Source organism: Athene cunicularia, assembly GCF_003259725.1.
Source record: "Athene cunicularia isolate RWA chromosome 15 unlocalized genomic scaffold, athCun1 chr15_part1, whole genome shotgun sequence".
Lineage (NCBI taxonomy): Eukaryota > Metazoa > Chordata > Aves > Strigiformes > Strigidae > Athene > Athene cunicularia.
The window spans coordinates 1720304-1741983 of record NW_020799121.1 but is presented as its reverse complement, the minus strand read 5'-3'; the positions used below and the strand labels follow the sequence as shown (position 1 = coordinate 1741983).

The 21680-nt window shown below is 48.7% G+C and overlaps 1 protein-coding gene across 1 annotated transcript; it reads left to right on the top strand.

Annotated features, from left to right (window-relative positions):
- Positions 1 to 2042: 2042 nt before the first annotated feature.
- EWSR1 (EWS RNA binding protein 1) lies at positions 2043 to 18014 on the top strand. Its single transcript, XM_026859903.1, has 9 exons — positions 2043 to 2073; positions 2887 to 2923; positions 3162 to 3213; positions 5577 to 5700; positions 11189 to 11375; positions 12713 to 12880; positions 14261 to 14475; positions 15002 to 15182; positions 16759 to 18014. Exons 1-9 carry the CDS (start codon positions 2043 to 2045, stop codon positions 16847 to 16849), a joined length of 1086 nt encoding a protein of 361 aa, XP_026715704.1. The 3' UTR covers positions 16850 to 18014.
- The last annotated feature ends 3666 nt before the right edge of the window (positions 18015 to 21680 follow it).

The window sequence follows — 21680 nt, the reverse complement described above, 5'->3', positions numbered from 1 at the left end:
CCCCCGCGCTGCGGCGGCGGGCTCCCTCCCGGCTGGGCCGCGGGCTTTGTGGCCGTCCTGGCCCCTTCCCAGCCCGTCACCCCCAGCACCGCTGTCCCCGCGGGGGCCGGAACCCTCTGATGCCTCCCGGGGGTTGCGGTGCCCAGGTTCCCTCTCCCAGGTATTTGCGAAATGTGTCCACCAGGGAGTCCTTGGTGCTCCAGCCCCAGCAGATTCTTTGAGTTATGCGCTTTCAGGAGATCACTGTCCTCGCTGGAGGCTTCCCCCACGCCTTCGGCCTTTCTGGTGGCTGCTCAGGACGGATTCTGGTGCAAATGTAATTTATTTGAATAAAACCAGTGAAGCATCGTAGAAGGAAACATGCTTTTACACAAGTGTTCCAAGTTGAGAATAGATCAGAACCAATACTTACCAACCACGGCAACATCAGCCTTAAAGTAGCCTTAAAGCCTTACAGCCAAAGGTCGGACCTCTCTGTGTAGGAAAATGTCACAAGCCATGGAGTGTGAGAGAATGTGACTAATACCACCTTGGAGAGGTTTAAAAAAAAAAAAAAAGGTAGTAAAGACACATGTGCCAATGGAATTGTCAAAACAGGTTTTAAAAATACAGCTGTCTTTCTGCTTAATACATGGAAATGTTCTTCTGTGGGAGCTGCTATTTTAGGCTGCGCTATTGTGCTCTTGAGCCTCGTGAAATAGAAGGATGAAGATTAATTTCCCACTGGAAATAAAGGCTCGGAGATGGTTTTAACTAAATGAACCATAATATTTTTTTTAATGTTTTGTGTTAATCTAAATTCAAGCAAATTAGAAGGGAGGGATTACCAGATACGAATTGCAAATTTGACACCTGGATTTAAATCCTACAAAGGGGAAAATGTCCTGCCTAGGTAGGAGTGGGGGAAGGCTGTAAGAAGGCATGTGTGCTGGGTGTTTAGTTGAAGACTCTGTGTGTAGCTCAAGGCCCCAGCAGGTCTTCTGGAGAGTGGTAGGTTGCTGGGGGTCTACCAGTGAGGGATGAAGGTTGGGGAGATTGTGCTCAGCAGCCTGGACATTTTTTAACAGCCTGGAGGACTGTGGTAACTCAATAGCATGCAGAAAATGGGAGTTAAATAAGGAGTGGGGAGGTTCTGGTGGCTGGAGGGTGAACAGGCTTAGAAAAGTGGAGCTGGGGTGGAGGAGGGTGTATGGCAAGAGGTCGGAGGGAGGATGGAGGGAGGCTGGTACAAGGACGCAGTGGGAGAGGGAAGATGGATGAGGGGGAATGGTTTTTAACACTCAGGATTTAGCAGAGTTTAGAGCCACATGTAGACTGAAAAAAAAAAAGAGCAATGACCCTGAATTTAACAGGCTAGCTTTTTCAGTGTTAAACATGACAACCTGTAAAGAAAGCAGGAGTGGTGCCAGAGTAGTTTAACAACTTGTGCAGTGCGTCTCAGGAGTGTGGAAGCCTTTGGGTAGCAGTTCAGTGTCTTTATTGTGCGCCACATTTCGGGCGTCTTCCTTCTGTGCTCTTACAGATTCCTGTGCTCTAGTGCAAGGTCGAAGTAATTAATATCTGCCAAATCGCTCCCAGAGTCACGGCACTTCCTTTCCTTGTCCGTCACCACACACCCCGGGGTTTTAACTCCAGCATCAGCTGAGGGAAGTGCAAAGGAGGAAGAGCTGTAAGCTCATGTAGAGGGGTTAGGAGGAGGAGAGGAAAGCTTTATTAGGGGTGAACCCACAGTCTCAAGAAACAGGAAGTTTTGGTGTATGAAAACAGTGTTTTCAGATTTATTCCTGGTGCTCCATCCCCTTCAGTTGCAAACAGCATGATAAAGACGTTGAAGCGGTCCCTACAACTTGGGTATAACAGAAGGCTGTAGGAAGTCATCAGTTGGGTTCCTCAGATTCATAATCTTCAGTTTTCCAGCTGCGATCAGCTTTCCGCAAGGTGCGACTGTGGTAGAAACACCAAAACCTCTTCCCACACAGGACTGTCTGGCTCTGCCTGAGAAGAGCTCTGCTAACGTCCAGCTCTGCTTCCAGCTCAGTCAGATGCCGTGGCCCGAGTGGCAGATCGAGCAAGGTCTGGTACTCACTCCTGATCTCTGGCCTCAGGACTTTTGTGGTCCCAGGATAGCTGTAATCTGGCTGGCAAAGTCTGGTCTGAGCGATGAATTCGTTCACTCTAGATGTTTGGATGGGAACTGGAGTTTCTCAGTGACTTTGAGGGAAAGCATACAATTAGGAGCTGTAATCATCTCAAATATAGCCTTGTAATTGCCATGTGGATGAGTTTTCCGTTCCCGCCAGCAAACCTGTTCAGCATAGATTTTTCTGCTTGGATTTTCAGGATTGCAGTTCTCCTCTAAATCAGGATATTGGCGTGGATCAGGGTTTTGGGGATGGAATTGCTGCCAGCTGCCTGGCTCAAACCCTGCTAGGCGACAAGTGTTAGAACTTTCCAGCCATTTGTGTCCTTGAAAGTTAGATAAAAAGAGTGAAGTATGGTGGTTTCTACAGATCCAAAAGCTTGCAACCTGGCCCTTCGAAACCGGGGAGGGGGGGGTTTTGTAAGTGTCAGCCCCAGCGTTTCTTTTGTTCCAAAACAAAACACCCTCCTGCCAGCCCCCTTGGGTGTCTTCCAAGGTGGCAGTTAAATTAAAGTAGGGTCATTTGAGATCAAAGTTGGTGCTGCAACCAGCAGTCACAATGAAGGGAAGAAAGGTTTTGTTTCCTTCAGAAAGACTGAAAAAGTGCATTTACCTTACACTCTTTTGAAACTGGATTTCCAGTGGTTTATAGCAGTTCTTTCAAGCTGCAGGAGGAAATTCCAGCTGCTGTGCTCTTACACTGTTAATTTTGTTAAGCCTTTTTTTTTTTTTTTTTTTTCTTATAGATTATAGCACCTATAGCCAAGCTGCAGCTCAGCAGGGGTAAGTAGCATTATGGTCTTAGCCTCTCTGTTTTAAAAAGATGTAATAAAAGTATGTAATAATTGTGGTTTAGTCTTAACGTTGGTATATTTGTAATCCTATGACTTTTAGATTTTTGTATTGCCATAGTCTTTCAGCAGAAATTATTTGAATATGTGAAATTTGTCTTATGATACGTGTTTTGCACAAGTCAGGAATACAGGGATGCCTTATAAATGTCTTTAAATTGATTTTACAGCTACAGCGCATATGCACCTCAGCCAGCTCAAGGATATGCACAGACCACCCAGGTAAAACACGGGACGGTTTTATAATTGCTGCTAAATCACGTGTCTTCCAGTAAACTACACGGGGCTGTGCCAGGCACGAAAAACGCTGAGCAGCAACAACAAAATCTGTTGTTAAAAGTTGTCTTGTAGTTTCCCACACAGCCCAAACTGCTTTCTTAAAGTGAAAACAACCTAAACACTGAGGCACCTCAACAGTCCCCTTCTTTGTTAATATAGCTGAGCCTAAGGTGGTTGTTGTTGAGAGGATTATAAAAGCCTAATTCTCTGTGTATGTTTGACACCACCATGTTGGTGGGTGTTCTACTCAGTGGTGTAGGAGAGAAAAACTTTAAAAAAAAGGGAGGTGGGGGGAAATTGCCATTTGTGAGATTGCAGCAGTTGGACAAAGGAAGAGGAGGGAATAGATTTTTTCATGGCAGTATTGTTGTTAATACTATTAATACTCTCAGTTGGCTAGACTGCAAAATTATGATGATCTTTAAAAGATGAATTAAACCATGCTTATTTTTAATCCTTAGAATCCAAGTTACTAAAACCACATTTGTATACACGCTCTAAGTATGTTTTCAAAGGTAAACTTTTGTCCTCAAAAAGTGGCATCGGTTGAGTTGCCCCTGCCTCTCCAGAGAGGTTTCTGAAGGGAAGATCCTGCTCCCCAAGAGTACGTCTTCATTATGGAGATAAAAGCACACCACTGTTGTGATGGAGCGTTACTGAGCAGCTTTTAATTGGTTAATTCTGGTTGTGGCAACAGCTTGGCTTTGGTGCTGCGGGGCTGAGCAGGAGCTGCCTTCCCATGCCTGCTCAGGCTGCGTGTGCCATGCTGCCTACTGCTTCTGCCTGCACTAGCCAGTTCAAGGCAGGCAAGGCTGCAGGAAATCTGTGCTCGCTTGTTCCTGCAGCAGGGTAAGAAGGCCCTTTGGTAAAAATCTGAGTGTTACAGGAGGAGCACAGGTTCAGTCTGGGCATTTGGATCAGCTTGAATGAAGGTGATGGGAACTTTTATTTTGAATAAGTATTTTGAGACAGAACAATTGCAAGAACTGCTACCAAATGTGCAGGTTATACGGAAGGACAAGTCAGCAGGCTGGCAAGTGTAAGAACAGGCAGCTTCAACAACATCCTCTAGTGTGAGACTAAAACAACTAACCAACTAATCTCAGCTGTAGGCAAATAGCCATGGGAGGTTTGCAGCGTTTCCTGCCTCTTGATGTAGTGAGCTTCCCCAGGCAGTGACATAATCAATCTGGTCAAGGCTTTTCTACTCTTGATTAAGATCTGTGGCTTGAGTTCAGGGAGGCTGGCTCACAAGTAACACAGGTATAGATGCCAAGTAAGTCCCAGGCTTCCACAGGAGTCAGTAAACCCCTTTGAGAATCCGGACTTTAAGGCCATCTTCATGTTGCTTCTTGAGCTAAAAAGCTCAAGTAACTAGAGTTTTATCCTAAACCAAACTGGTGGCCGCACAGAGCTGTAGAAAGTTGGCTGGTGCCTGAAGTTTGAGCCAGCTGGTCCATGGTGTGGGGCTGAGGTAGCTCTTTAGCTGGGAAAACTGCAGCGCCAGCAGCTCTGCGCTAATCCAGCCACGCTGCACTGCCGAGCGGGTCACCGCGGCTGAGGAGCTGCTTGGCGGTGCTGTCTTCAGGTCTGAGTCAGACCATGGGCAGAAGCGGATCTTTACTGATAGTCCAGACTTGAAAATGAGCTCCAGGGAAGGTGTGAGCTGAGAGCTGGTCTCTCGCTGAACACAAAGGCACTGGAATGAGAGCAGATAGCTTGGTGATGGCAAACCCTTGGATGCTCCTGCTGAGCCTGTCCTTGGATGTCTGCGTAAACTCCTGTTTTTCAAACTGTTGGCCAGTGGACATAAAGAATATTCAGAATAACTTCACTGAAACCTTAAATAGGTTTCTTCAAGTGAACGCTAAAGCGCTTTTACACTGAAGTAACTGACTTGTTTCAGTTGGTGCAGTTCTGCCCTCTGAGTAGTCCACTCCCCCTACTTCAGGTTAGCCCTCGGGAGGTACCTGTGAGTGCTGACGGGTGCCCAGGCAATTAGGAGGAGCTGGATGCGTTCATGTTCCGCTTTACATAGAGCAGAGGTGTGTTGTGAAAATGTAAGAGGCTGCCCCTCCGGTCCTGGCACTGAAAAACTACATTTGTAGCTTCATCACAGATCTGAACTGAACTTTGCAGTAGCGCCCAAACTTTCACAGTAGCCTTGGCTTGGCTCTGCTTTTCAGTACATCAGGTAACACAGATCTCCCAGTCTGTGTGCATCGCTGAAATGGTCTGTGTGTATCTCTGCAATGCCTGTGACTCACTTCTGCTCATGAATTAAATTTGTATCATCTTTGGAGCAGACGTACGGGCAACAGAGTTACGGAACCTACGGCCAACCCACCGACGTCAGCTACACGCAGCCCCAGACAACTGCGACGTACGGGCAGACTGCATATGCAACGTCCTACGGGCAGCCTCCTACCGGTAAGAGCCCCCGTGCCTGCAAGGCTTGACTTGACCTGGGGAGAGAGTTGAGCTCAGGTCTGCACTGAGGAACTCCAGCCCAAACCACACTGAATTTCCCTGGGCAGCTCTGATGTGGCAAGGGCTTCCTTCCTCAGGAGCCTGTCCTGAGCGAAGGGCGGTTTAAAACGATGTGAAGATGCGGGTGGGCTGACAAAGAGTACATAAACGTGCCCCTTTAATTTTTCAGGGAACGTTTTGGGTGCTGGTTCATGCTGTGGAAATAAGCACGGCTGCAGAGCATACTATGCTTAGAGCAGAGCATCTGGGAGCTGCGCGGCGGCGCTCCCAGGAGTGGGTACTCTGGCTGCTCTCCAGAACCGGTGTCCCCAGCACTTTGGTTGCCTGAAACAAATCAGTGGAAGTGATGTGTATGCCTGTTCTGATAGTGTACCCTCTACTTTTTGTCTTGTGCTTCCCACAGTAGAAGGGACCAGTACAGGTTTGACTATCCTGCTCACTCTTGCATGGAAAATGCTGTCTCATCCTGTCTAAACTGGTGGTGTTAACCCTTTAGGTGTCACTTGGTTTTAAGCGCTTAAAACGTCCAGCATCAGAGCGTGCCTACACAATGACAGTAAGGATTTGCTAGGCTGCGATGCTGTTTGCCATCTCCACATCTCTGTAAAGTCTCCAAGTGGCATACTTTATGGATTAAACTTCCTGAGCACTAATGGCAGCCGTGCTGAGACATTTCGGGTGAATGTAACCCCATTGTCCTACCATTTCCTAAAGGGTAAACAGCATGGTTAGACATGTCCAAATGTCCTGACCAGCACCTTTGCATGTTCCATGTTGTCTTTGGATTTCCAGTGCAGACGCATACGTCACATGTTCATTAACGCGCTGTAAGCTATTCCAACATGTGCTCTTTGAACTGGAGTTTTGTACATACGAGTGTCTTAATGTCTGAAAGAAACTGTTGAGACGTTCAATTCTGGTATATTTGGACTGAATATTCAGGAGACTTTGAAAAAGAAAACAAATTTTCCTCCAGCTAATGCCTTGGGTACTGTTTTCTGCAGGTTCATCCTTTGCTATGAGAGACATTATAAACATCTGTTAGAGTGGGAGCTTTCTTAAATGCTTCCCAAAGCCAGGGAGTACCAGGACAGACAGGCAGTGGGATATCTGCCCACAGAAGCCATTGAGAAGTGCTTCACAAGGAAGAGGTGGAGAGAGACTATTAACCTATAGTCTGTACAGTTTTACAGCCCTTGAAACATTTCACATCTTTAAAGAGATAAGGAAGATTTCTGTCCAGCAGTTAGTGCACGTCCTGCAGAGTGAGAGCCCCTACCCTTTAGCCAGTGTCGCTGTGGGTTATCTACAGGTTTTTTTCCTTTCATTTAAAAGTATATGGACATCAGTTGGCAGCAGAAAAGATTTGTGGACTTCCATAATTTTTTTCTTAGAAATGTTTGTGTTCCTTGATCCTTGCTACTCCTGCAGTAGTCACAGGAAGCTGTGCTGTATGTTTTTGCTTTTTCCTTAAGAGTATATTTTCTACAGGAATTATATTAGAGATCTTTTCTGCACAGCTTTTTTTTTTTTTAGGCAGAAAGCTTCATTTTTTTTTCATCAAAAAAAAAACCAACTCAGGAAGTGGTCAAGGAAAAAAGATCATATCAGACCTTCAAATACGATTTGCCTCAACCCGCGTAGCATTGGTCTGTGGCAGAACTGTGGATGTTATTCTCCAGGCAGAATGCCAGGTTGTATTTATTCTTCCCACACCTGCTTCTTCTTGAGGAGTCAGAGCTGTGCAAATGAGACTGATAGTGCTTAAAGCCTGTCTCCCTCTCTTGTCTCTGCCTTTCATACTAAATAAAGCCCAGAGTGTTGCCTGGGGCGTACATCTTTATGCCCTGAGAGACATGCAGTTTTTACAGTTGAATGTCAATTTATTTTCCCTAGGTATCGGCTTTTTGTAGCAGAGGGATGTCTGCAATTACTTAAAAGCAACGTGCCTTTTTTTGTCTTAACAGCCTGGTTTTTGGGTAAGGTGCTGTTGTGGTCAGGGAGACTCAAATCCTGTGCAGATACACCCTCTCGGGGCTCTGCCAGAACGGCAGAGACAGTTCCTCTGCATCGTCTCAGCCTCAGCTGAGAGCTGGTGTAGCTTCCTCATGGACCTTTCTGTCCCAAACCCTCTGCCACCCAGCCTTGCCCTGACTCCGGGGCCACCTGAGGTGAGAGTTACCGACCAGGTTGTGCCTCTTCCCTCCCTGGGGCTGGAGGAAAAGGTGTCTTGTGTCTTGGAGTAGCTCTGTCGCTTTGTTATGGAGAAAAGGGGTTTGGGAGCCTGTGGGCTCCCCTGCAGCTTCATGGACTCCAACTGGGTGAGGGGATTAATCGGCACCATCAGATCTGTGGTTATGGTTTGCTCTTTAATCACTGTGGTGCATAGGCATGAATTACAAGAAGTAAATAGAAAGCTGCATCTGTTATGGTTATTGGCTTTCTAACAGTGTCGTTTGGGGGCAGAAACATCATTTCAAATGTCCAAGTATGAATCTTCTTTAAGCAGCTGAGTGGGAATTACTCTCTAAAGACAGCCAGCCTCCACTTCTCTTTTTACCCGTGAAATTTAGGGTTATATATATTTTATTCTGATGTATTCAGAATTTGAAATGAACACACCCATAGCTGTCTTGGCTACCACAATAACTTACACCAAAATAGAGCAGAGAGAGGGTAGCCTCTGCATCCGTTTCTCCAGACCTTCACCGCAGAAGGTGTTCATGCCAAACAGGAATTGTCTCTCTGGGCACACAGACCCCGTGGGTAGCTTTTAATACTGCTTGCATCAGAAGCCTTCAGAAACTGCTGCTAGCTGACGTTGAAGCCTGCTTATTTCGGAATAAATCTCTTTGAATCCACTATTTTCAGTTGATGTTCTCTGAGGACCAAATCCTGCAAGCTTCCCCTCTGCCTGAGGAATTCCTAGACTTCAATAAAGGTTTTGCTTGCAGGCTTGGATACTTTGAGAGAAAACTGAGCCATGTAACTGGACTTCTTAAGCAGGTTATCAAAGTTCTTCTGTTACCTTTTTCTTACAGTAGCTGTTCTGCAGATACATTTTATCTTACTAACTGATGAGGGGAGGAGAAAGAAGTGGTGTGATGTAAATGCCCCCCTCAAAAATACAGCTCTTGAGGATTTGCAGAGTACCAAACTAAGTTGTTGAAATGAAAATTTATACCAGTGGGATGTTAAATCACTGCCTGTTCTTTCTTTGGTACAAACCTTTCCTGCTGAGCACACTTGCACAAGGGAAATGCTCCATCTAGAGCTGAAGCATTAAAATCCAGGGTGGTTTTTTTTTTTTTCCTCCCTTTTATTCTATTGACTGTGCAGAGCCAGGTGTTAGCAAACCTGCTCGCTTGCTTGATTGGAGAGGTTAGTGCTGCCAGTAACAGTACTGAGAAGGGGGACCTAGATGTGGGAGGACCCCCCAATGGCTCTGGGTCTGAGGAGAACAGCCCAGGGCAGGGCTGTGGCTTTAGCAGCACTTACTGCAGGCTGTACTTAGGCAAACAGCAGGCTTTTTTAGTATGTGGTCAGGCTTCGGCCAGTTAAAATAAGGATTCATTTAACTTCTGGTGTCGGTGCCCTCTGTGGAAATGCTGTGCTGGCTCCCTTTTAAGTGTTTGGACTGTGTAAATTTGCCCAAGGCTCTAAAAATCATGCTCGTGTTTCATTCACCCTCTCAGCAACATTCACCCTCTCTGCAACACTCAGAACAGGACTTTGCTTTTCAGAGAACCTCTCAGCAAAAAGGAATAATGACCATGAGAACTGATTTGCTAGTGATTTGTGCAAGTTGTTTCCTTGTTGGAGACCAGCTTACTCTCTTGCTTTGATGTTTCCAGGTTGGCAGACCTGCCATGCAGAAGCCAGTCTGTGGCATCAGCAGGAGGGTGACAGTGGGACAAGCATGGGAGGCCCAGGGCAGGAGGAATGAGGCTTGTGGGAGCAGGCAGGGGCTTTTAGACTAGCTGTTGCAGGTGACAAAAGTGGACAGGCTTGTGTCCCCATGGAGCCCCTTCATCAGGATCCTGGGGCTAACCACAAAGCTCAAGAGCAACATTTGGACAGAAAGTTGAAGTTTGTTTTTTCAAGTAATGTGCTGTGCAAACTTCCTCCTCTCACTTCCCTTCCGCTTTACTTGCTGATTCAGAGACCCACTGGGAAGGATCCTGATTTTGTAGCAGGGACAAGAAGATGTGGAAGTACTGTGGTACTTCGTGAGGGCACATTCTGCTGGAAGTACCTTTGTTTTGCAAATTAGGGAATTGAAATAAAAAGCTACAGCACAATTTGCCTAAAATGCTGTATAATTGGAAGGAGCTTGTCGCAAGTGTCCTATGTTTATTAAAAATAAGTGATGGGAGAAGCTGTTATCTTAATTGATGCAATTAAGATCACATCAATAAGACAAAGACCAGTTGGCTGTTCTTTGGCACTTGATGTTTCATATTTTTAGTGAGTTAGCTTTTGCTAAAAAAAACCTTAATTGATATTTTTTTCATGTAAGTCTTCATAATTTTAAAGTAAGTGTTTCATAGTTGGAAAATCTGCTCACAAGGTTCTTGACTGTAAAAAGCCACTGTGTTAATACTGGGTTTATAGTTCACCTTTGTGACAAGCCAAATGGTCCATTAAATTATACAGTGGTGGCTGCTGGAAAGACTGATTTAAGTGGAGCTCTTTTGGGATCTTGGATATTCTTGTAAAATTGTTCAGAAATAAGTGTATGAGCTCTAAGCCTTTTACTTAAACCAAACTGAAATTCTAAGAAAAGTGAAGGTACATAAAACATCAGGAGCTACCTTATGTGTCTTTTTTCACCTTTCTGTTAAGTTAAAGCAAATGTAAAGTGCTTTTCTTTTGTTTCCAGAATCACTGATTTCAAATAAGACTTCATAAATAAGACTCAAAAAGACTTCTCAAGCCAGCCTGGTGCCATTTTGTGCTTTTATTTTTCAAAAAGCTGAAAGGATAGGACTGTAGTTTTTGAATCGATTGGATTTCTTTTACTTTATTGCTGCCAGGAGCTTTGTTCAGTCTTCCTGCGTTCAGAAGGTGCTGCATGCCTCAGCTTGCCCCGTGTGTGCTTTATTGCGTTAGCCGTGAGCTTCGGTCGCTGTAAACAAGCAGCCTTTGGATGCTGTTGAAGGATGGCTTCGAGAAAGGTCCTCGGAGTGTGGTTTTTGGATGGTGAGGGTAGAGCTGGGGCTGTAGGCTGAGGCTTCCCAGGGCAGGGGGTTTCCCCGAGGAAGGCGAAGGGACAGTGTTGGGTTAGTTCATCATTTTCAGGTTATCAGTGATATTTTTGCAATGGTAAAATCGGTGCTGTACCCGAGGTCTGATAAACCATCACCAGTCTGAAACGTGACGAGCAAAGGTGGCCAAACCAATCTGATGAAGCTGTCATTTGTTCTAGGTTATACCACTCCGACTGCCCCCCCAGCGTACAGTCAGCCCGTCCAGGGGTACGGCACAGCCGCCTACGATACTAACACTGCCACGGTTACCACCACCCAGGCTTCCTACGCAGCGCCGTCCGCTTACGGCACCCAGCCCGCCTACCCAGCCTACGGGCAGCAGCCAGCAGCCTCCGCTCCTGCAAGGTAATGTCTGGTGGTTCTCCTCCTCCCCAGGCTGCCTTTGCGCTGCTGCTGGGAGGAGCCCCAGCACACCGCCAGCTGAACTGGGGCCCACTGGTTTTGCTTACACCTTTTCTCTGCTTATTGCGCTTGAGCTTTGCTCTTGCTGCATCTTCAGGGCCGGGGGAAGCCGCGTGGGTAGTTTCTGCTCTGGCACGGTGAGTCAGCATGGTTACTGGGAGATGAGGAGAGCAACCAAGCAGCAAAAATGGTCTCTTGACTCATGATGTAGAACAGAAAACGGGCCAGTCTGATCCGATCTTGAGTCACAGGGTCAGGCAGGATACTGCTACGTGCTGTGTCTTGAGTGGGTGCACATGCTGGAGACAATTTCCTTTTTAAACCTCTTGTGTCGGGGCACTGTCAAGAGTATATTTAGTTTAATTGTTTGCTCAGGATATGAAAGATTTAGAATACATAATGGAGACTTGTTTAGTAGTGAGTAAAAACTGCTTTATTCATTTACATGATGTTTGTAGCAACCACTCCAGTAAGGAAGGACGGAGCTTTCTGTGTCTGTCAGATTACACTTTAAGCATGAATCCTGACATCATTTTAAATAATCTTTTCCCAGCTTGTACAACAAAAGTAGCTTAACTCTTTTTACCCCACTCTGATAAACTTAGAGATTGTAAATGGTAGGGAACAGATACAAAAGAAGGGGACATGCAAGTCACGTGCAAACAATTCTCTTTATTTTCACGCCTCGAGAGTTAAAACTAAACATAGAATCATAGAGTAGTTTGGGTTGGAACAGACCTTTAAAGGTCATCTAGTCCAACCCCCGGCATCATTTCCCTTTCATCAGATAATGTTTATGGGGCAATATCTGCTTGCACTGGATTCTGAAACAAACAATAGTGCATTTAACCGACAGCATTTCTGGCTGCTCTTGAGCTCCTTTTTTCCAAGCGTGGTGTGAGACCAGCTCGAGCGGAGGGGTGGTGCTGCTGGCCGCTTTCCTGCCCATTTTGCACCCTTGACTCCATTCTGGAGCCAGTCTGAATCCCTCACCGTCGGTTTCATAACGCAGCTGGAGAACAGAAGCCGCAGTGCTCTGTGCTCTCTCTTCAGGATGCTGCCCAGGCCTTTCCTGACAGCAGGGGAACGTGCAAACACCCAATCAGCAGGTGCTGAAATGTTTAGTGTTTAATGAGCATATGTTAGCTGCTGCCACAGTGTCAGTCACCTAAAAGACACAGGTAGTGCTGTTCTGTCCTGGGGGCATCCGAGCACCTTCGCTGCTGGCAGTGGTGGGGGTTTGCACCAATGTTTCCTTCTTGTTCAATACTGCTCCACAGACCCCAGGATGGCAGCAAACCAGCAGAGACCAACCAGCCACAGTCGAGTACGACAGGCTACAGCCAGCCCAGCCTAGGGTATGGACAGAGCAACTACAGCTATCCTCAGGTGCCTGCCAGCTACCCCATGCAGCCCGTCACCGCGCCTCCCTCCTATCCTCCTACCAGGTAATGCTCCCGGCAGGCTAAGCCTCATGCAGCTGGCAGGGGAACTTTCAGGTTAGCTTGGGCAAAAGGGCTTTTCTTAAGGGATTTTAACCAAACAGATGTAAAAAGAGGTTTGGTGTCCTGGGAGGAGGGAGGTGGTGGTGGTGTACCTCTTCTTGTAAGGAAAGTGAGGCTGTGATTGCTTAAGTCTTTCTGTGTATACATCTGCAGCAGCAAGGTGTAACGATGACAAATGTTTTTTAAAAAATTTCCTAGATATGGAATGTGTAGTAGTGACTTTTGCTGCCTTCTGACAAATGGCTTTGTGTGGTGGGGTGACCCCGGCTGGACACCAGGTTGCCACCAAAGCTGCTTTGTCACTCCTCATCTGGACAGGGGAGAGAGAATATAACAAAAAGTCCTGCCAACAAACTGCTCCAGCATGGGCTCATCTCTCCATGGGGCCACAGGTCCTGCCAGGACCCTGCTTCAAGTGCAGACTTCCCATGGGGTCACAGCCTCCTTTGGGCATCCCCCTGCTCTGGTGCTGGGTCTCTTACGGGCTGCAGGTGGAGATCTGCTCCCCCGTGGGCCTCCCTGGTGTGCCGGGCACAGCTGCCTCACCATGGGCTGCACCACGGGCTGCAGGGGAACCTCTGCTCCAGGCCTGGAGCACCTCCTGCCCCTCCTGCTTCACTGACCTGCATGTCTGCAGGGCTGTTTCTCTCACATACTCTCACTCCTCTCTCTGGCTGCAGTCACACAGTTGGTTTTTCCCCTTTCTTAAACACATTATCCCAGAGACACTACCACTGTCGCTGATGGGCTCGGCCTTGGGCAGCAGTGAGTCCATCTTGGAGCCAGCTGGCATTGCTCCCGCGGACATGGGGGAAGCTTCTGGCAGCTTCTCACAGAAGCCGCCCCTGTAGCCCCCCTGATATTAAAAGCTTGCCATGCAGACCCAATACACTTGATAGGGGGCTCACCTCTTCCCCTCAGGTGTCTTTAATATGCTGATGCTGACTTCTGAACTGTATGTTTTGAAATTCTCAAAGCCTGAGATGTGTGAGGGGGGACTTATTATCCATCCGCTGAAAACACTTCAGGGCCAAGGCAGAAAGGGAGCCTGTTGCTTGCATTGCCACTGATATTTGCCCTGGCACTTCTGCCTCTTTCTAGAGGTGTGAATAGTTGCATGGATTTTGCTTTTAGCAGTCTACCAGGTTTATTTTGTCTCCTGCCACCAGCCTGGCCTCCATAGGATGACTTCACCTTTTTAAATGGTTTACAACAGTACATATGGCTTATAATTGCATTACCTTCTAGCGTGAGCCACTTCTGCAGCCTAATGCACAGTGAACTGACTCATCTTTCTACCTTTACAATGCTTTTGTCTCCCAGCTATTCCTCTACACAGCCAAGCAGTTACGATCAGAGCACTTACTCCCAGCAGAGCACCTACGGGCAACAGAGCACCTACGGACAACAGACTAATTATGGCCAGCAAAGCAGCTACGGGCAGCAGCCGCCGCCGACTAGTTACCCGCCCCAGACGGGATCCTACAGCCAGGCCCCCAGCCAGTACAGCCAGCAGAGCAGCAGCTACGGCCAGCAGAGTGAGTGTGCTTTGCAGGGCCGCCGGGGAGAGCCTCGCTCTTGCGGGGTGGGCTGCCTAAAAGAGGCTTGGCATTACTTTGGGTCTAACGCTTGCAGCGGTGTTGAAGGCAGAGCTTGCTGGAGCTGGGTTTTGCCTTTTCTCACTGAAAAATGACTTGCCTGGTGTGGTGGCAAATCGTGGTGCTCCCCTCAGCATGGTGAGGGCAAACGGGGGGTTGAAAAACACAGAAGCACAAAATACCATTGAGGCTGGAGTGGGCAAGACTTGTTTGGAAACGGTGCTGTTTGGCCAGGTGGCAGCTCTGCAGAGGTCAGACTGGTAGGGCCTGACGTAAAACTCGATTCTGCACACGGAAAGCAGCACATCTCTCCTTAAACTAACGCTGTCGCTGGAAGTGCTGTAGCAGATTATTGTCATGATTGTGTTCTGGTGCTGAAGGCAGGTAAAAGGGCTTGAAAGGGACAGGCAGCTTCGACCCGCTCTTGTCTGCAGCTCCCTAACATGTTTGTTGCACACTTCCTCAGGCTCGTTCCGTCAGGACCATCCTAGCAGCATGAACGTATACGGACAGGAATCCGGAGGCTTTTCAGGCCCAGGAGAGAACCGGAATATGAGCGGCCCTGATAACCGGGGCAGGGGAAGAGGGGGATATGATCGTGGAGGCATGAGCAGAGGTGGGCGGGGAGGAGGACGCGGTGGAATGGGGTAAGAGCAAATCTTTTCTCCTTTTATCTAATTCTGGTTTACCCAAAGGATCTGAAATTGAAAGAAGGGACTGAAAGGTTGATGTTCCCAAAGGTACTTCCATGGGGAACACCTCTGTAGCAGCATTGTTTCTAATCCATGGAAATATTATCCTAAGGGGGAATAGGAGCAGGATCTATTTTTCTTGTCCTGCAGCTGGTTGGGGCTCCGGGGGAATTAGGGGTATTGCTAAACCTGGAACTTTCAGCTCCCTTCACGGTCATGCAGAGGTGAAATCCTCTGTGGGGTGTAACAATAACTCTGGATCGAACACACACAAACCTCCCACCAGGTCCAGGAGTCACTCCCTGTGCCTCAGTAGTGAGGATCTTGACAGCTCAGGTACGTACAAGGCAGAAGCCTCGTGTCGGCCTCTTCACCTTAGCAGTAGCACACGGAGCTACGTCTGTAAGTGTATGCCTTGGGCAGGTTGCTGCTGTGGAAGCCATGACTCTGAGTGGCCAGAACACTTAGAGCTTGGCTGGAGTGTGAAGAAAGACCCCGAGAATGTAAAGAGATCTGGCTGGGCTCCCAGGACTGCTCCCCCTCGGAGCTTTCAGGTGGTCTAAATCAGTTTGGCCATTTTAACTGATGGCAAAATCTGGTTTGGTAAACCTATGCCTTCAGGTCAGCAGTGTGTCTCCCTGTCTGTGATGTTTGTTTTGATAGAGGCGAGGAAGGAGGACTAACCCCCGATGCTCCTAAGAGAAGGAAGATGTAGCTTTGTGTGTGTTCCATCCCTTCGCACCGTTGTTCAGAGCTATGCAGAGTGTCCCTAGGTGCACGCTAGAATTGTTGCGTGGGATGCGCAGTGCTCACCCTGGTACTTGGCAGGGCAGCTGGAATTGTAGCTTCCCCTCGATAGGCAACCTCTTAAGGTGTTTTACAGCCTGGTGGCCACCGGAGTTTGGCAATCGATAGCCCCATTCTGCATAGCTCTGTCGAAATGAATTGAAATGGCATGAAATCTTTATCGGAGAAATACAACTACTGGTGTATGGAAAGAGAACAAAAAGACTGGCCTGTGTTGGAACACATGTGGCTTAAATTGGCTCGAGTGGAACAGAGTTCTGTGGTTCTGCATAAAGATTTCACCCATGATGTATTTATCTCTAATGGTTTAAAGTAGATGTAGACACCTGAAATGTCTATCATCACATCTTAAAATTTCTAGCCCCTTCGGAGCTTCTCATGCAAAAGATTTGTCATCCGTCTCTGATTTGACACCCTAATCCGAGCTTAAATTGTGTACGTAGTGATTTCCACCTGACTAGACCATTACAAAGGGCCCCCTGCTTTATGGACGTAGACTTTCTGCTGTCCATAGGAACGGTGGCCTTCCTATGGACGCCAAGGGGCAGGTAGGGGAACTCGGCCCTTCTTATCATGCTGTGGTGATGGATTTCAGTGTCTCCAGCAGGTAAGGAGCTCGATGTTATTAACGTGCCCTTTTTCATTGACTCAATTATTTTATATTTTCATTGGCTGTTAAACATGGAAACTTTTTAACATGCTTTGTCGCATTTATATGCTACAGGTTACAAAGTGAGAGCCTTGTATACACTTCAATACTTAAAAAGTACCCGTACTCAGTACTCAGCCGGCAGCATAATGAAAAGTGGGACTAGACACGGTGTCCATATGGAGAGGAAAAATATACATAGAATATTTTTAACCAAATGTATTCATTGTATAAATGGAATCCTTCTGTAACTTTGGTAACTGCATACTTGTTGTTTGGTAATAAAACCAGAGGAGGTATACTACTTTAGAATTGTGTAACGTTAAAAAGTGTAAAAGTATATGTTTAAAAAGAGAGACATTACGTAAATGGTGTGTACTTTAACAAAAGGAGGCAAAGCTGCATGCAACAGCTTGAAACTGTGTATTGACAACTTTTTTTTCCAGTATTAGAGGTGCAATACTTGCTAGAAAATAGTCGGTGCTCTCCCTCCTCTGCTCATCTCCTTACAAACAGCTTTCTGTCTCTCCAAAAAGAGCCAAGAAACATCAAAATCCTTTTCAGGTGGCATTTTCCTAATTAACCAGCGCTTGAAAGCAGCCTTAGCTGAAGGCTTCAGCCAAAGCTTTCGCCGAAAGCTGCGGCCGCCAGTTTGCATTGGCGCGTATCGAAATCTGCCGTTCTGGTCTGTGTCCACAAAGCTGCACCCCAGGCCTTCGAGCCCCCGCTGTATTCTGTAAGTTCTCCCTCCACAGAGACTTGTTAAATTCAGTAGTGACCTGAATGTATGGCTTTATACCGAGGTTTTTAGCGGAAATGTCATCTGAACTGTGTTGTAGGTATCGCGTATGGTTGTCTCCTACCCTTTTCACTGTTAATGTCAGGGACCCGCGGGCTCGTTTCGCTCTCGTGCTGCGAGAGGCTGAGGGTGCACCTTTATGTACACACAGAGGGGAGGGAGTTGACCAGTGAACAACTCCATGATTTCTCTGAAGCGAAAGCCCAATTTATAACGCTCGAAAACATTTTTTGCCAAGTATTGCACTGATAATACCCGTACAAGTAATGCAAGGGTACCGACAGCAGAGTGGTGTCTAAAACCAGACAAGCGAGGTTGCGTATATGTAAAGGAAATTTGAGCGAGCTGCCCTGAAGAAAGGCATAGTGCCGAGATGAGAGAGAGAGAGACAGATGCATTGTTTGGAGATGTTTAGCCAGTGCCCTTCTTCCCAGTGAGCCGCAGAGGCTCAGAGCGGTACTGGCTTTGTAAAGGGAAAGGCCTTCATTTCTTCGTTTATCCCCCCAGCAGCGCTGGAGAGCGAGGTGGCTTCAATAAGCCTGGTGGTAAGTTTTTGAGCATTACAATGGATAGTGTTAAAAAAAAAAATTTGCAGTCAGTTTTTAGAACAAAGTGTAATTTTTATTAGTTTAAGTGATTAAAATGACATATGCAACAAGACTGTAATGGGTACTGCCGGCAATGCCTAGGGGTATGCGGTTACAGGACACAGGGTAACGTGGAAGAATTGAGCAACCACTTCTGTAATTTGGGGAAAATAAATGGTTTGGATTTAATAAATTTTTTGTAAAGTAACTTTTTATTAATGAACGTAAAACTGATTGGCCTGGTAAAGCATTAAAAAAAAAAAAAAGTGTAATAGTGGTTAATGGTTTGAAAGGCTGCTAAAAATAGCAAACCGATCACCAAGTAAAGGTGCATTGCTGCTGTTTTTGCAATGCAGGTCAATTTGAGTTTAACCAGCGCCATCGAATGGTGGTTATAAGTAGATAGTGTTGTGTGTGTCGGTTCTTCAGCCCGCAAGGCGTGCACTAACACAGCTTCTTATGATTCTTTCCTGACTGGCAGGACACATGGAAGAAGGACCGGACCTTGATTTAGGTAATTGCCAATAACTGCTCTGACTCTCTCCCGAGCTCGTGAAATTGAGACTTTTGTTGGCTGCTGGGGCCAAGGGCAGTGTAGCGCCACGGAGCACGAGGACGCTCCGCCATGTGCAGTCTCTGTCTGGCCACGTCATTTATTTCACGATTTCCCGATTCATCAGAACAGCTGAACTGGTGGAAAACCCGCACATGTTTGTGAGATGCTCGCCCTTCTCTGTGGAAACTAGGGGGGGCTTTTGGGGGGAGCTGCTCTGGAGCTGTTTGGCTCAACAGAAAACCTTTTCCAGGCAGCCTGAGCCCGGAGCTTGTGTGCGCCGGTCCAGTAGCCTCCTCTTGTGCCACCTCTGGCCTGTGGCCCTGCAGCTCTTTCCTTCCTGTTGCACAGGCGTGTCTGGAAGTTATGCGTCAGCCTTCCAGGAGAGCACGTTGCTGCGGAAAGGGGGGTTGTTAGTGCAGCGAGGGGGGCGGGTGCCCAGAGGACGTGATGGCTCTCCCTCACACCTCATCTGAGATGTCTCCTGTTAATAGCCGGGTGGTTTAAGAATGCGGGCAGTAGCGTGCAGCGCCGGCCTGCTGGCCTGCGGGCAGGAGGTGGTGTGGAGTCACCCTCCCAGTGCCTGGGGTTTTGTGTCACTTGATAAATAACGCTCATTGAGAGCGAAGCCGCAGCTGGCCGAGGGGATGGTGTGACGAGAGTGCTCCGTTAATGTTGTGTCCCTTCCTGTCCTCCCTGCAATGACACATGAATTATCTCCTAGGCCCACCTATGGACCCAGATGAGGACTCGGACAACAGTTCAGTTTATGTGCAGGGACTCAATGATAATGTGACCCTGGAGGATCTGGCAGATTTCTTCAAACAGTGCGGTGTTGTCAAGGTGAGGGGGGACAGAACTCGGCCGCCAGCTGGTAGAGTGGCGGGAGAGGGATGGCCCATCTCCGCCCCGCCTGCACGTGGCTCGTCTCCCTCCGTTCCCCGGAGCGGGCTGCCTGGGCAGTGGGATGATCCCAGCCTGGCGCTGACCAAGCTCAGCCTTTCCCAAAGCACCTTGTCAGGGTTTGTCCCACAACACGAATGATCAGGCTCGCGGAAGCGGCGGCATGGAGAGCCCGGGAGGATGTGGGGAGGCTGCAGCTCAGTTCTTGCGCTGCCGGGTACACGCAGGAGAGGCCTGTGTGGCCTGGCAGCACTGCTCTGGGCCATTCCTTCATCCATTGGGTCGTCTCGGCAATAGCTGCTGCCCGCGGTGACACAGAGGGGCCCTTTCTGCCACGGAGTCACCAAAATGAGTCTGGTTGTCCCAAGTGAAAAGGAGAACAAAGGGGAGAGTGGATCCCAGCTCTGTGCATGGGGAGGTGTGACCTGAGGTGACGTTTTGCTGTCCCGCTAGATGAACAAGAGGACTGGGCAGCCTATGATAAACCTCTACATTGACAAAGAAACGGGCAAACCAAAAGGAGATGCCACAGTATCTTTTGATGACCCGTCTACCGCCAAAACAGCTGTTGAATGGTTTGATGGTGAGTACGGGGGGTGTGTTTTGGGGTGGAATCACTTTGTTCTCAATTGCAGAACTAAGTCTGACCAAAGTCAGCATTTCCGTCCTCAATGTGCGGAGGATCGTAGTCACAGATCGCAGCTCTAGGTGGTCAGGCTTTTGCTTAGGAAGTTCCTGGTTTTAACTGGAACAGAAGCTTGGTGCTTGGGGGATGGTTGTCCTCAGGCTTTGCTCACCTGCTCTCTCCTGTAGCCAGAGTTTTATCTCAGTCCCACGGGTGGAATTTGGCCCTTCTGCTGTGGCAATCTTCCCCCATGATTATCAATGCAGTGTGGTTGTGTGATATGTTGTGGTCGCAGCTGAAGGCGAACTCTCTTGCTCTTGTGTCCCTCCTAGGGAAGGATTTCCAGGGCAGCAAGCTCAAAGTGACCCTGGCACGGAAGAAGGGCCCCATGAACAGCATGCGGGGAGGGCTGCCCCCCCGGGAGCAGCGGGGAATGCCTCCCCCACTCCGCGGAGGTAACGTTCAGCTGCCCGCTGGCCCCCCGACGCGCCCAGCCGGAGCTGCGACGCCTCCTGGCATTAACACAACCTTCCTTGCAGGCCCGGGAGGGCCCGGCGGCCCGGGGGGACCCGGCGGCCCGAGCGGTCCCATGGGCCGGATGGGAGGCAGAGGTGGAGACCGGGGCGGCTTCTCCTCGCGAGGCCCGCGGGGATCCAGGGGAAACCCCTCCGGCGGGAGCGTCCAGCACCGCGCTGGCGACTGGCAGTGTCCTAACCCGTAAGTACGCTGCGCTGCCGCCTCTGCTCTCGCAGCACCCAGGGGGGCCCTTTTCTCCAAGGTGCTGGCCAGGACCCATAGTAACTCACTGGGCCTCGCGAGGAAGCACCATGTCCCTGTCCTGGGCAGCTCCCGTGTCCCCTCTCGCCGTGCCCTGAGGCCGGGGACACCTGCCCGACCGCTGCCAACCGCTGTTTTTATCCAGGGGATGTGGAAACCAGAACTTTGCCTGGAGAACGGAGTGCAACCAGTGCAAGGCTCCAAAACCAGAAGGATTCCTGCCACCTCCTTTCCCCCCTCCAGGTAGGTGTGTGGGGCAGGGCCAGGGCCGGAGGCACCGGCGTTTCCAGCTGGCTGCACGGGGCTGGTTTGGGGGCTCTTCGGGGTATGCTTGTTTCCAGCCCCAAGAGCTACTTGGGGCGTCATTCCTCCTCAGGCTGCAAAATGGAGGCCAGGGCCGTTCTGCCCACACACACAGCTCTTCCTCAGGGCTCCTCAGCACCAAAGCACCCGCGTTCACCTCGCTAGGCAGCGCCCTCTTAACGAGCCCCGAGGAGAGGCTGGGGGACGAGTGTGCGCTCGGGGCTGCCCTCGGCCCTTCTCCCACTTTTGGTGCTGGTGCTGGATGTGGCCGGGACAGGGGTGGCTCTGCCCGGCACCCTCCCAGCCTCTTGCAGAATCATTCAGGTTGGAAAAGCCCCTCGGGATCATCTTGTCCAACCCTCAGCCCGACTCTACAAAGTTCTCCCCTACCCCACATCCCCCAACAGCTCCCCCAAATGGCCCTTAAACACCCCCAGGGATGGGGACTCC

What these genes read in the sequence shown, in the direction of transcription:
- EWSR1 (XM_026859903.1), top strand. Translation starts at nt 2,043, where the DNA reads ATGCCGTGGCCCGAGTGGCAGATCGAGCAAG. An exon ending in CTACGGGCAGCCTCCTACCG is followed by an intron (nt 5,701 to 11,188) that starts GTAAGAGCCCCC and finishes CATTTGTTCTAG; the next exon opens with GTTATACCACTCCGACTGCC. An exon ending in CAGCAGCTACGGCCAGCAGA is followed by an intron (nt 14,476 to 15,001) that starts GTGAGTGTGCTT and finishes ACACTTCCTCAG; the next exon opens with GCTCGTTCCGTCAGGACCAT.